At 39.4% G+C, this 14,633-nt stretch overlaps 1 protein-coding gene across 3 annotated transcripts in view; it reads left to right on the plus strand.

Moving 5' to 3' along the window:
- Nucleotides 1-14,633, plus strand: part of BANK1 (B cell scaffold protein with ankyrin repeats 1) — a 137,771-nt gene that overhangs the window by 110,648 nt on the left and 12,490 nt on the right. For all 3 annotated transcript variants that reach the window (XM_032109898.1, XM_032109900.1, XM_032109899.1), the window contains exons 9-11: nucleotides 414-510; nucleotides 1,999-2,304; nucleotides 5,110-5,394. In XM_032109898.1, coding sequence (XP_031965789.1) covers nucleotides 414-510; nucleotides 1,999-2,304; nucleotides 5,110-5,394 — 688 coding nt within the window. The remainder of the gene's footprint in view (nucleotides 1-413; nucleotides 511-1,998; nucleotides 2,305-5,109; nucleotides 5,395-14,633) is intronic.

Raw genomic sequence — 14,633 nt, forward strand, 5'->3', positions numbered from 1 at the left:
GCTCCCCAGAGATTTCTTGCACAGCGTGCACCCTTGAGCTCTTCAGTCACGCCCCCTGGACTTCGTGTTTTTCTGTTGCTGATCTTTCTCATCATCTATGACTGCTTCACAGTTGGGAGCAGAGTTGGGAACTGTCTGGACAGCCCAGCAAAGTGCTAGGGGAAGATCCATGAGCTTCAATGCATGCTGTGCAAACTTGGTATTCCATGTCAGAACCTTGTGTCCTTGTAATGTATCCAGATGTATGCATTCCTTTTGTCTGCAGTATGTATACCACGACATCGTTGCAAAAGCATGACGTTTCTGTCTTCACTTTCCTCCTAGCAGGATGTTGTGTATTATATCAACAGCAAAATGTGAAGGCAGGAGATGATGCCACTAAAACAAATACTCTCCTTTATTTTTCTTTCTAGAATTATGCAGCAAGTGATTTCACTAATTGCAAGGAGGAAGCAGAAGACAGCAACACTTACGAGATTATGTTAGGCTCAGAAACTCCACCAGCCATGGGTAAGTCATGTTGTTAGACAGCTTTGTTGCTACTGGTATGCGCTGCATTAAATGAGTGAGTTTTATGGGCAGAGAGGGCAAGTTATTCTAACCCTTTCGATTTCCTCATGTTACTACAACTTCCAGGAAGGGCAGATATCCTAAGAGGAGAAGGCAGTTGAGGGATCCAGTTGGAATAATAAAGTCATTGCTCAGTAAGACAGACCTCAGTGCAACCACCCCTCCTTTTAAACTCTGGAAATTTGTGAGCTCCACTCTGAACCTAGAAAACTGCTGAATTCTCCAAGCTCTCAGAGAAGAACCTTCATAAAAGGGGAGGCACTGCCTACTGGTGCAGTCAAGTCCTGTGTGGAGGCACAGATAGTTGACATTTTGCAGCTTGATGTTCCTACTTCCAAATATAGATTGATGACAAGCCTGTTGATAATCTGTGTGTTTGTATGCATTGAAAACTGCAAAGTTGCTTCTTTGCATTTACCGATGGCATATATTTTGCATATATCTTAGAGTATCATGGATCTATGAAACTAAATTTAATCCTCTTTTTATCTTGTTGACAATTTTATTTGTTCAACTGTCTCATACATATGAAAAGGATGTTTCTTACTTGCTAAGTTCAAACTGGTTGCTTTAGCACATATAGGTAGATGATAGACACTGTGAAAAAACAGGTTTGCTCTGATAAAATTTTCACTGTCTCTGTCACATTGTATATGAAACACCTCAGGGTGAACACATGGAAGAAGAACACAAATTGTAGCAGCTGGCCACATTAGCCAGGTAAATGCCCTAACCTCCCATTTGAATCAGTGGTGAAAGGTAGCCATCACCAAAGGATAACTCAGAATGGAAACCTACCTCTAGGGCTCAGTAAAGTCTGCTGACAGATTGCATAGTTTACTCTGGTACGTTACTGAGGTTGACTACTAAAATTTTGATGCTGTACGTAGTGATTAAAATGTGCACTTTTCACATCCCTCCACTTTCTTCCTGGTCTGTGGGCCACTAGAGACAGAAGAGCTCTGTTTCCACAAGTCTACAGTCATGTCTCCCATGGACAATGTTTATTTCATTTTAGAGAGATTCAAATAAGCACCCAAATCCTGCTGTACAAAAAGAAGTAACACAGATATGTGAGCTATGACTTTATTTTGCCAAGTGTTGCACTGTGCTGCATTGAAAGTCAGGTAGTAAAAATTCTGGAGGCAAGGAAAATGTGTGTGATTTCATTCTGACAGCAGCTCTAGAAAAGTTTAACATTGCACACATGAAGATGGTGTGTATCAGAGTAGTAAGGTACAATCAAAACTACCACTGTTGATTTAGTAAATATTTAAAAAGCTGTTCACTGATGGTATGGATTTGATAGCTTTCCTGCTGTATCAGTTCATAAAAGTTTTATTAGCCATTGTGTTGCTTCTGTAGGAATCCTTGAAACAAGAAATGCTTCCAGATGGCAATTTTTAAATGAAATAATGCTTTTTTTAGTATTAAAAGCCAAGCAGAACTCAGGAGATCGGCATGCAACTGGATTGAGATGCCAACAAGAAGTCGAGGTGGATGAGGAAAAGAAGGATGACCTAAAACCCAGCAGAGAGGAGACAGAATATGAAGATGAAGAAGAGGAGGATTCATACAGCTTTCACAACAGTCCTAGCAGTTTGTATGCCAACATAGGGGCTGAGCTCAAAGAGAGCAGAAGAGATTGCTTTTTCTGCAAGAGGCCACCCCCTCCTTCCCCTCAAAATCTTCCTGGCATCCAAAGACAGAACAATCTGCACAATTTATCACAAGGTATGATCTTGGGAGGAAAATAACCCCAGATACAAACACGTGCAAGGGCAGACAAAGTACTGCTGTAGAGATTGTGTATGATCACTTCTAACAGCAGTATCTGGGCAGGATGGCCCTCATGCTACAAAGCAAGAATTGGCATATGAGTCCCTAATTCTGCAAAACAAGCATGTGCATATGACCTTTGCTGCATCAGAATACTCATGACTGGTTTTGTCAAGTACATACTGTGGTATGGGCTGCTGGGTTCAGCTTTTCCTCACTCCACCTATCTCAAAGAGCTGCCAAATAGTGCGTGGTGCACTGGATTTACAAGAGAGGCTGGAAACAAAAGGTGAAGCCTGTATTTTTGTCATGTTGACTTCATTATTTACCACTTTCAAACATTAAATGCTATTGTGATTTAATACAGCTTCAAATTTTACAGGTAGAATTAATAGAAAGTGACCGTGCAGAGAGAAGTAACGGTATCTTACTATATTTTAGCCAATATTGTAGTTACTTTGAAGTAAAAAGTTATATTGCAGATTGAAAAGACAGGCAGAAATTTTGACAAATGCTTTTCCTTTTTTTTTCCCTTTTTTTAAATACATCTGCCCCAGAGTAAAAATCTTAAATTTCGTGTTGTGGTTTGATTAAAGTGGTGACAAACTCAAAATACTATTTGCATCTGCTTCAGGAGGGATGATCATCAATTTTTCTCATTGGGAAAAACAAGTATGCAAAATAATTCAAGCTTAAATACCAGTTTTAAATAGTTGCATAGGGAAAAAGAAAACAACTCTTCTTATTTGTCATAGACACTACTGGTAAGTGTGCACACAAATTGCTTCTCAGTTTCTCCACAGCTTACTACTGTTAACACTGTTTTCAAACGTGGTGTAACCTATTAGAGTCTTAAATTACCATCACCAAGTACTCTGAATTCACATAATTAGACAGAAATAGCTTGCTATAGGTAGGGTTTTGTCCTGTGTTCTGCTGTGCAAGAAAAAGCTGGCTATATGGAGAAAGTCATAGGTGAATTCTAAGAGAAAGAGGGGCAGAATGAAATTAACATTGAAGGTGTGTTTTGCTTCCCACAAAACACTCAACTGCATCTCTATGTGTGTATAAATGAGAGGTCAGTTTTGGAACACAGGATTTGTTACTGTAGGTTTGATATAAATGCCTGTCTTGGAATAGCTCTTACATGGCTACATCACCACAGTAACGTGACCCTCTCTGCCAAGTGCTGTCTGTCTGCATGTGGGTACCAGCAGAGAAAGTTTCCTGGTGTCCTGTGCCAACTCCTGTGCTGGTAAAGCAGAGTTCATCTAAAAGTGCTGCTGTGGGAATAGTACATTTAAAATGTGCTCTGAATTATGCTGTGTTTAGCTGTGGTTTTCACCACTGGGGAATGGGGTATCAGAATTCCTCTAGAGGGGGATGATGCTTCCTTTCAGAGGGGAGCTCTAATGAGTTACTGCTACATATTTTCAGTCAGCTGCTTGCTTTAGGAGTTGCTGTGGAGTACCTCGAAGGCAAGTCCCCTCTTCTGCAAGTCTGTGTGTTGGCAGCGGCCTGAGGGTGCCCCCTGTGGGAGTTAAAAGAATGTCCTACAGAGAAAGAAACACAACTTGTATAGTGACATGGAAACAAAATATTATTCATATTAAACATGGCAGGTGTATTAACACCACTTGTGGTTTTAAAACATTTTATGTCTTTGCCAGAATGCACGTTGATAGTACATACTGTTATTAATACATCCCATTAACAAATATATCCCGCTTACAACAGTTGTTTAGCTCCACTGAACCCACAAACAGGTAGTTCTTTAAATAGCAGCCAAAGGATTGAAAACACCAGTAGTGACCACAGCAGAGTTTAAGAGACACACATATGTACAGGCAGTAAATTACAACATAAGGGAAACGTGAGTCAGTGCCAAGAATTCCAGGCAGGTCTACTGTTTTTGCAGGAAAGATGGGTAATCATGCCAAGGTAGTTACCAACATTTATGGGAACACCAGCCTCAGTGACAGCTTCTAACTCTTAGCAGTTTGTGGATGCTTTAAGGCAAATCAAACAAACCCAGGTATCGGGAAAATCATCAATGACCTTTAATGCTGTAAAAGGCAAAAACTAAAGAAAAACAAGTCCTGAGTAGTTGTACTATGAAATATATGAAATTAGGGAATACAGAGAGACATGGAAGTTATTGGAGTGGGGGGGTTGGGTGGTCTTAGCATAGATTCTAAGAGGTCATAAATTGTACCTACATTGTAAGAGGCTTTTCAGTTTTTTTTCCACCTTGGCCTACAGTAGATCTGTAAAGCCCTCAAAACCCAGTGGGATATTGAAGAGGTAGGAAACACAAAATCCAACATTTCCTAAATTAAGTTTCAATTCTTAAGTCATTTTTGCAATAGGTAACAAACAGCTTGACTTTCCAGAATGCCATTGCCCACAGGTACCACTTACTTGGTTTAACCATGAGTTACATATTAGTGTAACTCTCGTGAGAGCAACTGGGGCACTCAGTACTTCTGCAAACAAATCCATTTATTTTGTGGCTAATAGCTAAGCATCTACATTTGATAATGTGATGTGAAATCATGAGGAAGCCCTGAAGCTGGAATTATTCCTTGGGGACATCCTCTCTTCTGAGTTAGATGATCAGAAGCCTCTGAAAATGAGAGCGCTTTAGTTTAGAAGTGAAATTAGGTCTCTGAGCTACTTTAGGAAACTCTCAAGCTTTAAGGTAAGTCCTAATCTCCTTTCTTTACCCTGTATATGCAACACAATTCCTTCCTTTTTCAGAGAGGAATTTTATGATGGACAGGAGTAGAAGAGAGCACAGTGATGGCCACACAACAGCATGCTGCAGAGAAGACCCAGGTACCTGTGAGGACAGTGAGGAAGAGCACCCCTACACTTGTGTGGCACTGGATGAATGTGTGTACGATTTCATACTGGAGCAGGAGGAGCAGGAGGAGGAGAAAAGGAAGCACTGCAGGTCCTTTATCATGAACAGGCCGCCAGCCCCTGCCCCCCGGCCCGTGTGTTCGCCCAGCAGAGAGGAGAACACTCCCTACATAGTACAAGGTTGGTGCTGCTGCCTCGGAAATACTTTCTGGGAGAATGTAGATGTCTCTTCTCTTCAAGGAGTAGCGTTTTCTATAACGCAAAGATCCCTGTTCAGTTGCCTGCAAACCAACACGTTGTTTGTTTCAGTCAAGCTATTCTCACCCTTCAGATGAGCTGAGAACATCTCTGAATAATTTTCAGTTTTCATCTGAGATAGTATCACAGTTTTTATTTAGCTTTTAAAAAATTATGACAATATGATGGAAAATGAAGAATCACTGAGCTAGCTGTGAGTGTATCTGTTACAGCAATGCAATACAGAATGTGTTATATTATTTGAATTGCCTTTCTTTTCAGTTTCTTTATCAGAATGGTTTTACTTAAGGCTGAAATCTCTTAGAATTTTTTTTTTTTCTGTTGAGAAGAATTCTCTTTTCTGGGAGAAATGCCTGTATGAGGATTCCTCTTTCAAGTATCTTTTCTCCAATTCAAGATGCTAGAAATGGGCCTTTCTAGGTAGGATCATTGTATTTCTAGAAGGAAAGATTATGTCCTTTTACCAGTTCTATGAAAACTGGGAAACTTTTTTGAGCTATTTCATGGAAATACAAGACCAGAAGGGATTTCAGATATCTTTGTAGTCCAATTCAGACTGAAACCAAATTTGAAAGTAACAAAAGGAGTTCAGTGAACATACTGAACCGGAGATCTCTGTAAGTCCCAAAATCCATCCTGCCTGCATCCCCAGCCTCTTTTACAAAAGCCTGCCAATATATAAGAACAAATGGTAAAAAAATAGGCTGACAAAGGACACCATTAGATTGCTTACTTCATGCTGTGCATGTTTTGCACTAAAACAGAATTAGTACTATCCAAAACATGCTACCAGATACAGAGGAGCACCTCCTTTTTCATGCCTTTCTCAGTCAGTGATTTCTTTTATTCTTCCTAGCTAGCTCTCTCCCTCCAGGCTGTGTAACTCCAGGTTAGGGGCAGAATGCATAGGCTAACGCATTCATCATTTAGTTGCTCTTTCTTCAGCATATTCAGGAGGTGTAAGTATGAATCATTACAGTGTAATCCAATAATGGGTGGGTACAGTGGGACTTTCACAGCTACAGAAGTAATGAAATGGCTGCTTTTACTGAGGTTGCTAGAGCAATGTCTCAAGTCTCAGTCCACCGTCATCACAGACAGGCCAATGACTTGGAAACGCTTAGTGGAGATGCTTTATTTGGAAGATTGCTTTTACTGTCTTTTAATTGCACTGTGGTGTTTCTGCTCTGTTCACTAAGGCAGATACTATCAGAGGAACTGCTTTGATGGAGCTGTGGTTCATCATGTATATATATTCATATATACACACACACAAGTTTTTTACCTTTGCTTTTACAAGCATGTAGTGGTAGAACAGTTATTTTCCTGTAGTTCTGTGAAAGCAGCCTCTGGCCACATTCCTTTGCTTACACAATGCATGAGGAAAAATAGAAGCACTTCAGGAAAGCTTCAGCTGACCACTCAGGTCTCTGTTTTCCTACCTGTCCTGCTGGTTCTAGACCTAGAATATCTCATTTTTGTCCAGGTATTCCTGAGATAGCTAGTGAAATTTTAGACAGAAGGGATATATCTTCAGATGAAAGCTTTTTCTTGCTACCTGGTTTGGCAATTTTTGCCCTCCACATTGGTTGCAAAATTCCCTCTCCAGTCCAGAAACATCCCAGTTTCTAGTTTATTATTTTAGAACTGCTCATATTTAATAAAAAAAGATTGCTTCATCTGTATGAACCAGGAAACTTTATTTCAGTCCATCATTAAAATCTGCATTTGTTTGCAGCCCTTCTTTTATAATTTAAATAGTATAAAATACTCTAGTTATGCATATACACATTTTTCATCCAGCAAATAAATTGATGATAGTTTTGGGGTTTGTTTTCATCTAGTATATTAAAAAGGGCATTGCAGATGTTGCGAAGTCAAATAATCAAAAAGTTAGAATTGAGGTAGTTTTACCCTTTCTCTCTGCCAGGAACATTGCAACACAGTAATAAGTAGGTAGCCCTATGCAGCTATTTATCTCAGGTATTTTATTTCATCTAGTGTTTAAAGTGGGTGAGCATAAAAACCTTCAGTGTTTTTCACTCTCATTTTGTTTAAAATATAATTCATGCTTGCCCTAGGGCCCATGTACTGTTTCAGACCTCCTGTTGTAAACCCTTTGATTCTGCATCCACTGAGATTTTGGATGCCCAGTACAAAGTAACTAAGATTTTTGAGATGAACAGCATTACACAACACTTGGCTCATTCAAAGCAGAGACACCATTGATTTCAGTGGCCACTATGAGTTCTCAGAACTTAAAATTAAATCCTTAGCGTGTCTAGTCAGTGCCCTGATGTCAGGCATTCACAAGCCTGTTTGCTGCCTTAAATGACTCGTCTCACCTTTGGCTAGGGCTTTGTTGGAAAGAGCATCTTCTAGTTACTTAGCTGAGCCATCCTTCCATCCTCTGTATTCACTCTCTGTTTGCTAAATCCCTTTTAACTTACAAAACAAATTATTTGAAATTCCTGTAAGAAACAGATTGTCTTCAATGCACAATTCTGGTTGATCTTAGAACTGTTACCTTCTGGCATGCTGTAAGACACAGGTCCTGTGGAAAAATAGAGGGAATGCATGCACGATGCACAGAGGGGGGCTGTGTTAAGGCTACGTGTTTGCCCACAAATGGATCCCCATGTACTTTGGGAGTTCATGGAAAGCTCCATGCCCCAAGGATTGCAGAGGCTGCTGTGATAGTGCCATGCAAAGATGCAAGAGGAGGATTTGGTTTTGCCCTTTATGTACCCATAGATGGGCTCATTTATTGGGGGGGGGAAAGGTAAGCATTGCATAGCAGAAATGCCTTTTGCCTCTTGGACTGCATGCAGGTGACTCTTTTTCATTTATTTTAATATCCATCTGGAGAAATCAAGTGGCTGAATTCCCATAAGTGCTTTCACCACACGTTGAATGAAGGCCATGATGTTACAAAAGAGTATCTTCTCCTTTAAGCGAAAGTGGTGATTTTATGAGAATAGCAACAAAGAGGAAAGGAAGCAAATAGCTTTCTTTGCAATAAGCAGTTTTCAAATGCATGGAATCTCAAGTTACAGTGGGCAGAAAGCTTGCTCCCTGTAGATTACCCGACTTGGTGTTCAAGTGGGGTAATCAAGTGAACAGGATAGGGAAACTCTTGATCTGTAGAAAGCAAACATGGGACTTGACAAGAGTCACTTTCCGAGCAAGATCTACACTTCAAAACTTAGGCAGTAAACACTTAATGATGCAAGTTATCATAACTGAACTACCACAATTTACAGTTTGAGCATCTGCCTTGAATTTGCTGACAAATAAATTCTGGGAAACATGGGTGTGTTGAAAGATTTAAAACATAAGTGTTCTAATCTCTTTTACTCAGTTTCATTTATAATAATTTCAAATTTTAATGAACATTCAAACTGCTGTATTGAACAGTGGTAAACAGACTGCATTATTAACAGAGAGTACATTTGTTCTTTAATTTAGACCACTGCAAGAATTCTGTCTTGTGTGTGAAAGGCTCATCAACCAGTGGAGCTGCAAATTGGTGCCAAGTAGCTCATTGTCCAGATGGTGTGCACTCTTACTGTGCTCCATTACCATTCCTTAGGTGCTTAGTATTCCTCTGTAGGTTATTTCAATGTTTTGTTCAATTGTGTGCTGCCAAAACAACTGTTAAATAAACATTTGAAGTTGGTGTGTTTTCAGTTTAGAGTGCAATTTTAATGTTCCCCATTGATACCAAGTTTGATTGAGTTGGAAACCAAAGTTCCCAGTGTAGTTGTAGGACAGGTGCATGAGCTTCTCCAGTGTCCCCCTACCATTTCTGAAGCCTGACCTACTAGGACTCCCTCAGGGTTAAGGATTATGTTAGTGTCCTGATTTAATCATTTACCTCTCATCACAAACCACTAGTATGAAAGGGTTTCTCTGCAGCAAAGATACCTGTCCTACAACAGCATAAATAAAACTTCCTATGCTATAGCCTTTATTTCTTTGCAAAGCTCTTACAAATCCCTAAAGGAATGTATTTCCCCTCTGTGCACTGAAAACATTTTGCTATTTAAAGATAGCTGTCTGTGGGACCTCACACTAGGGTTAAAAATTAGAAGTGGAAAAATATGTTTTCCAGTTACTGTTCCAGAGGAGAATAACATTCTCATTGCTCATCAAAATCACAGGGTATGCAGAAGTAGCATCCAGTGGATATTTTTAGGGAGGCAGAATATCTCACATACAGAATAGACAGCATAAACCCACTGAAGTGAATAAATAAAATCCAGAACAGAACTGTTAGTGTCTTGGAAACTTATCAGGCTGATTACTGGGAAATACAGTGATCACATCCTGAGTCAGTAATTCTTATTCTGCCAATTGCTTAAATGCTCTAAAGCAGAGGTTTCCAAAGTGTAGCCTCAGAGCCCATGCAAACTGCAGAACAGTTATGTCCCACAGAGGGATTTTGTAGTACTCTCCTACAGTGAATATAAAGTACTGCACTGCAGATGAATTTCATTATGTATTCCTAACTTAAGGGTGTTTTTCCATGAATGAAATACTAGGAAGCCCTGTTTGGCTGGTAGTTAGACTGTTTTTACAGACCTGGTTGGGAGTGGTACACCAGCTTCACCCACTGTATTCATTCAATCAGATTTTTTGTTATCTGAACTTTGGTAGGTTGAAACAAGTACTGAATAAGGTGCACAGAGAAAAAAATATTTATGCTGCCTGGTTGCAGACCAAACTGTTCCAAAAAGCGTATTTGTAGTAAAAACAGATATAGAGTCCTTCCCTTTTTGCTTTTCTCTACTCAAGAAAAATGGGACTAAAAAAGTATAGTCAGGTTTTACATGCTGGAGCAAATACTATTGAGTATGTCACTAAAGTCCTTCCAACTTCCATGATCTACTAAGTTAAAATTCTGACAAGAGCAGAAGTGTGAGAGTTCTTTTCATTGTGTGTGGTACTGTGGTATACAGTACATTGACACCACCCTCTGAGCAGCACCTTAAACTAACCACTGGTGCCTCTTCTTCTCACTTGCTCTTTACCCCTTCTGTAAGAAGGGGGTTCTGGTATTATTTTTATTATCTTGCGTCAGTGTAGGGGAGTCATCTCTGTAGAATTTCCTGAGATACTTGCATGACCAAAGTTGCTGGGATTCTAGCAGATTTGAGCTCATATTTGTCAGACTCAGAATCTCACTGCAGATTGTGAAGAGAATTGCTGGTGAGCATATGTTTATTTTTGGATTAATATTTTCACAGTCATTACACTGTAATTCCTTTTTAACTCGTTTTGCTTTTGGTCTGAGAAAATGGAGTGGTTCATTCTCAGGCAGCTAAATAGGTGTGGAAGGTAGAGGCTGGCAGTAGCCTGTATAAGTTTGGATGAGTGGATGTGATGCTGTCACTGGAAAGCCCTGGCAGCCCTGGGCCGCTGCACATAAGGTTGGTGTTTCTGCGGGTGCACTTGGCATCACCCAGTCTTCATTCTGATGAAATGACTGTTGTGTGTGCTCAAAAATGTTTTAAGTGTCAGGCTGCACATGTAGACCTGATCAGAATTCCTGTACCAGTTCAGTGGTCACTCATTTTCCTGCACTGGTGCATGAGAAACTGCTCAGTCTTTTTCCCTTTGCCTTGTCATGGTGTACCCAGACACCAATGCTGCCCTCACAGGACAACTTCTGGGACTTTAGCCTTTGTTACCTTTCACTACACAGCCATCCCTTCTCCACAGTGCCTGGACCTCCTTAGATCAGATTCATGAGCTGTGCTGATATGCTTTTAATCTGTTCCCAGCTGCCTTGCCGTGGAAAAAGAAAAAATTCTGTTTACAAGGTCCCATTTCCTTAGTTGATTTCATGTTATGAGTCACTGGAATTTTTTGTTTTCATCTTGAATATGTGAAATATTTTGTATAAATTTTGGGAGTGGTCATTAATCATCTCTTACAAAATTTACTGGTTGGCATTGCACTGATGACCTCTTTCTAGTCCTCCTGCTGAGTGATGTTCAGAGTGCTAGCAAACAAAACAGACAAAAGGAAAATGAGATCTAAAAAAATGTGAACAAACATCTGCAGAGTTCTCATCTCCTGAATAATAAGCATCATTCTACTATATTCCTTCCTTAGTATCCCCTGTGTATTTGTCATGTCTTGCTGTGCTACATCTAATTTACAATCTAATCCCTACCAGAAAAAAAAACTCGGTTTTATTTGCCTAGGTACTATGAATACCAGTTTAAATGTTAAAATGTTTAAATAATGTGGAAAAATTGAATGGACAAAGACAGGAGTCTCTCCCTGCAACATATCCTAACCAGCAATTCCCCCCTTCTTCTCCATTCTTCCATTAATCACGAATTAATTACATGATGATTCTAAAATGAATGAAGCAAAAACCTACTAAGAACAAGGAGACAGCTTGAAAACCCACTGTAATTTGCAACTGAGTTGTGTTACTAAGTGCAACCCAAATGTACTAATTAATTTGAATTATCACTTAACCATGTGTTCATATAAAGATTTTGTTTTCCTGTATTTTAATTTTGAATGTTTCCTAAGGAAAACAGTCATAGATAATTTTGTGTGGAACATCAGCTCAATGAAGCTGATGAATAAATGTATCTTGAATTTACTAAGCAAGCTGAATTCAAAATAGTGATATTTATTGATGGATTTTATTAACCACTGTGTCTTTTCTCCTTTGTGTTTGTTCTACTGAAAGTGTCAAGTAAGTACGTATTGGGTATGATTAGATCATGTATTCTTCCGGATGGAAGGTTCATCAGTCTAGCTTTGTTTGAATCACTAGTGCATAGTGGAAACTCTTGTTTGATTTTTAGATGTAGTGTTGCCAATACACCAAAGCAGGCAACATCCCTCATCGTTTAGATGAGTAAAGTAAAATATAAATTAGAAATCATATCTTGGTTGATCATTGCTTCTTAGCTGATATGAGTTCTTCTCTCCCATGATCTAACCCTTTCCATGTTTTGATTGCCTGTGTTTCTAATTATATCACTATGCAATTTTTGAAATGTCGTAGTTCATCTGTGACTCCTTAACATTACAGCTTTGTGTTAGAAATTCAATTAATTCTGAAAATCAAATTCCTGTTCCTTTTGTCAACCTGCAGCTACTGTAAAAGCTTTCATTCTCTTTTTCTAGACCCTTTATACTCATCACAGTTTCTTGCACAATTTGTGACCATAAAATGCTCTTCTTAGTTCAGAATTATACACAAAAGATGTAGATTCCAAGTGTTTCTAACCCTTCTGTGGTGCTAACCACGAAAATATTAACCAAATTTCAAGCCTCATAGCATTATTTACCTGCATGTGCAGGCAGCCTGAAACAGCATCTCTAGTTAGTCTGAGATAAAACAGGCAATTCAGCATTCCTTGGATCCCACTCACTTTCCAAGACTTACGTTAGGGATTTACCCAGTTTTGTCACACTTCTTAAATGTTGTTTTCTGGTTTCATGTCCTATTAGAAAATATTGCAGTAGTTTCATTCGCTCTGAGTTTGCTTTGCTGGAAGAATATTGAGGTTACATTATATTCCTAAAGAGAGATTTTACTGCCTGAAATACAGAAGTGTATTTAGGGCTTGCAAAGAACTTCATCTGTAACCTGTAGCAGCCGAAGAGAGGAGGGGGGATGAAGCGGAATTACTTATTAGTTCTCTCAGCCTCCTTCAATTCTGAGAAACTGCAAAACAAGTTTGTTGTAGACAAAAATTAAATGGCATGTATAGGGTCAGGACATTTAATATGTAGATTTTGACGTACAAATATCTAGGGGTACTTTAGCCAGGCACAACATGATTAAAAATCCAAAAGGACTCTCCTTCTGATCATAGAGATGTTATTGAAGGGTGCACAGTAAGTATAATAGAAGTACTGCAACATTTTAATCAAATTATCTGTGGCAGAGAGGCCCAGAAAATAAAAAAATGTATGTCCTTACTTGAAGGATTGTGGCACTCTGACCCTTTAAAAAATTGCTATATTAATATTGCTTTTCTGAAGGAATATTTACTTTATCTTCCATTAAAAAAAATAATGGAACATATCCCTGTTCAAGATTACCTGTTTCTTTTATTTCACTGCTGTATTCAAGTAGTTCATAAGTAATTGGAATGTGGGAATGAAAGGGGAATTTCCAGAGTTCTCCCTAAGCCTATGGCAGTTGTACAGCGGAGTGTGCCTGCCTTTCCAGGCATTCCAGAAACAGGCGTTTGTTTTCATTGACCTCACCCACACTGAAGACTTACTGCCAACTAAAATCACTTCAGCAAGATGCGAGACATAAAGTGGTTTTAACAATTCTACTTTTCACTGGAAGAGTAATACCATTTCTGATTACTCCAGCCCTGCAAAACTCAGCAGAAATTTCAAAGCCTATCAATTAAAGTGCTTTTCAATCAGGCACATTGTTGGGTATGTCCCTTCTCCTCCTTATGCAGTAAAATTCAGTCTGCCTGCATTACCTCTGTGCTCTCATTACTTTAATTTCACCTTTAAAAGGAGAATACTATTTCAAGTAGAGAAGAAAACACTGCGACCATACTTAGTCAGATTCTTTGATAATTATAGAGAAAAGTATTTAAAAAGTTAAGATCTGTCAGTATTTGGCTGAACTAGGGATGTAACATCAGCATCTTGTGCTGCCTGTATAGTTCTTTCTCTCTCTCCATTTCACTGGAGAACTTTTTAAGGAATATCAAGTCCCCCAGCTGTTTTCATTTAGCATCACCTTCCATCCAAGCCTACTCAGGAGTTAGCATAACTACTTTATTCTGCAGTGCAGGAATCGCTCCTTCCTCACCTCTGCGTGTAGCATGTGCTGGGTTTAGGTGTCACAGTGGTCTTGATCATCCATTTTACAAGTTCCTCTGAGAGAAGAGGGCAAGGCAGCCTGAGCAGGCAGACAAGGAGCAAACTCCACTGGGTTTCCCTGGTCAGCAGGAGCAAGGAGCCAGGACTCCAGGCTACCACACCGAGTGTGCCTGCTCTGCTGCTAGAGCAGAGCTCTCTTGGCCTGGGCCTTGGTCTCCAGGAAAATATTTGCTCCATTGAACTGGCACATTTGCTGCATTGCAGTGATGACAGAGGATTACTTAATTGGCAAGAATTGTTCTAGATTCTAGATTGTCAGTTTGTTTAGC

The sequence above is a fragment of the Corvus moneduloides genome, chromosome 5 (assembly GCF_009650955.1).
Source record: "Corvus moneduloides isolate bCorMon1 chromosome 5, bCorMon1.pri, whole genome shotgun sequence".
Lineage (NCBI taxonomy): Eukaryota > Metazoa > Chordata > Aves > Passeriformes > Corvidae > Corvus > Corvus moneduloides.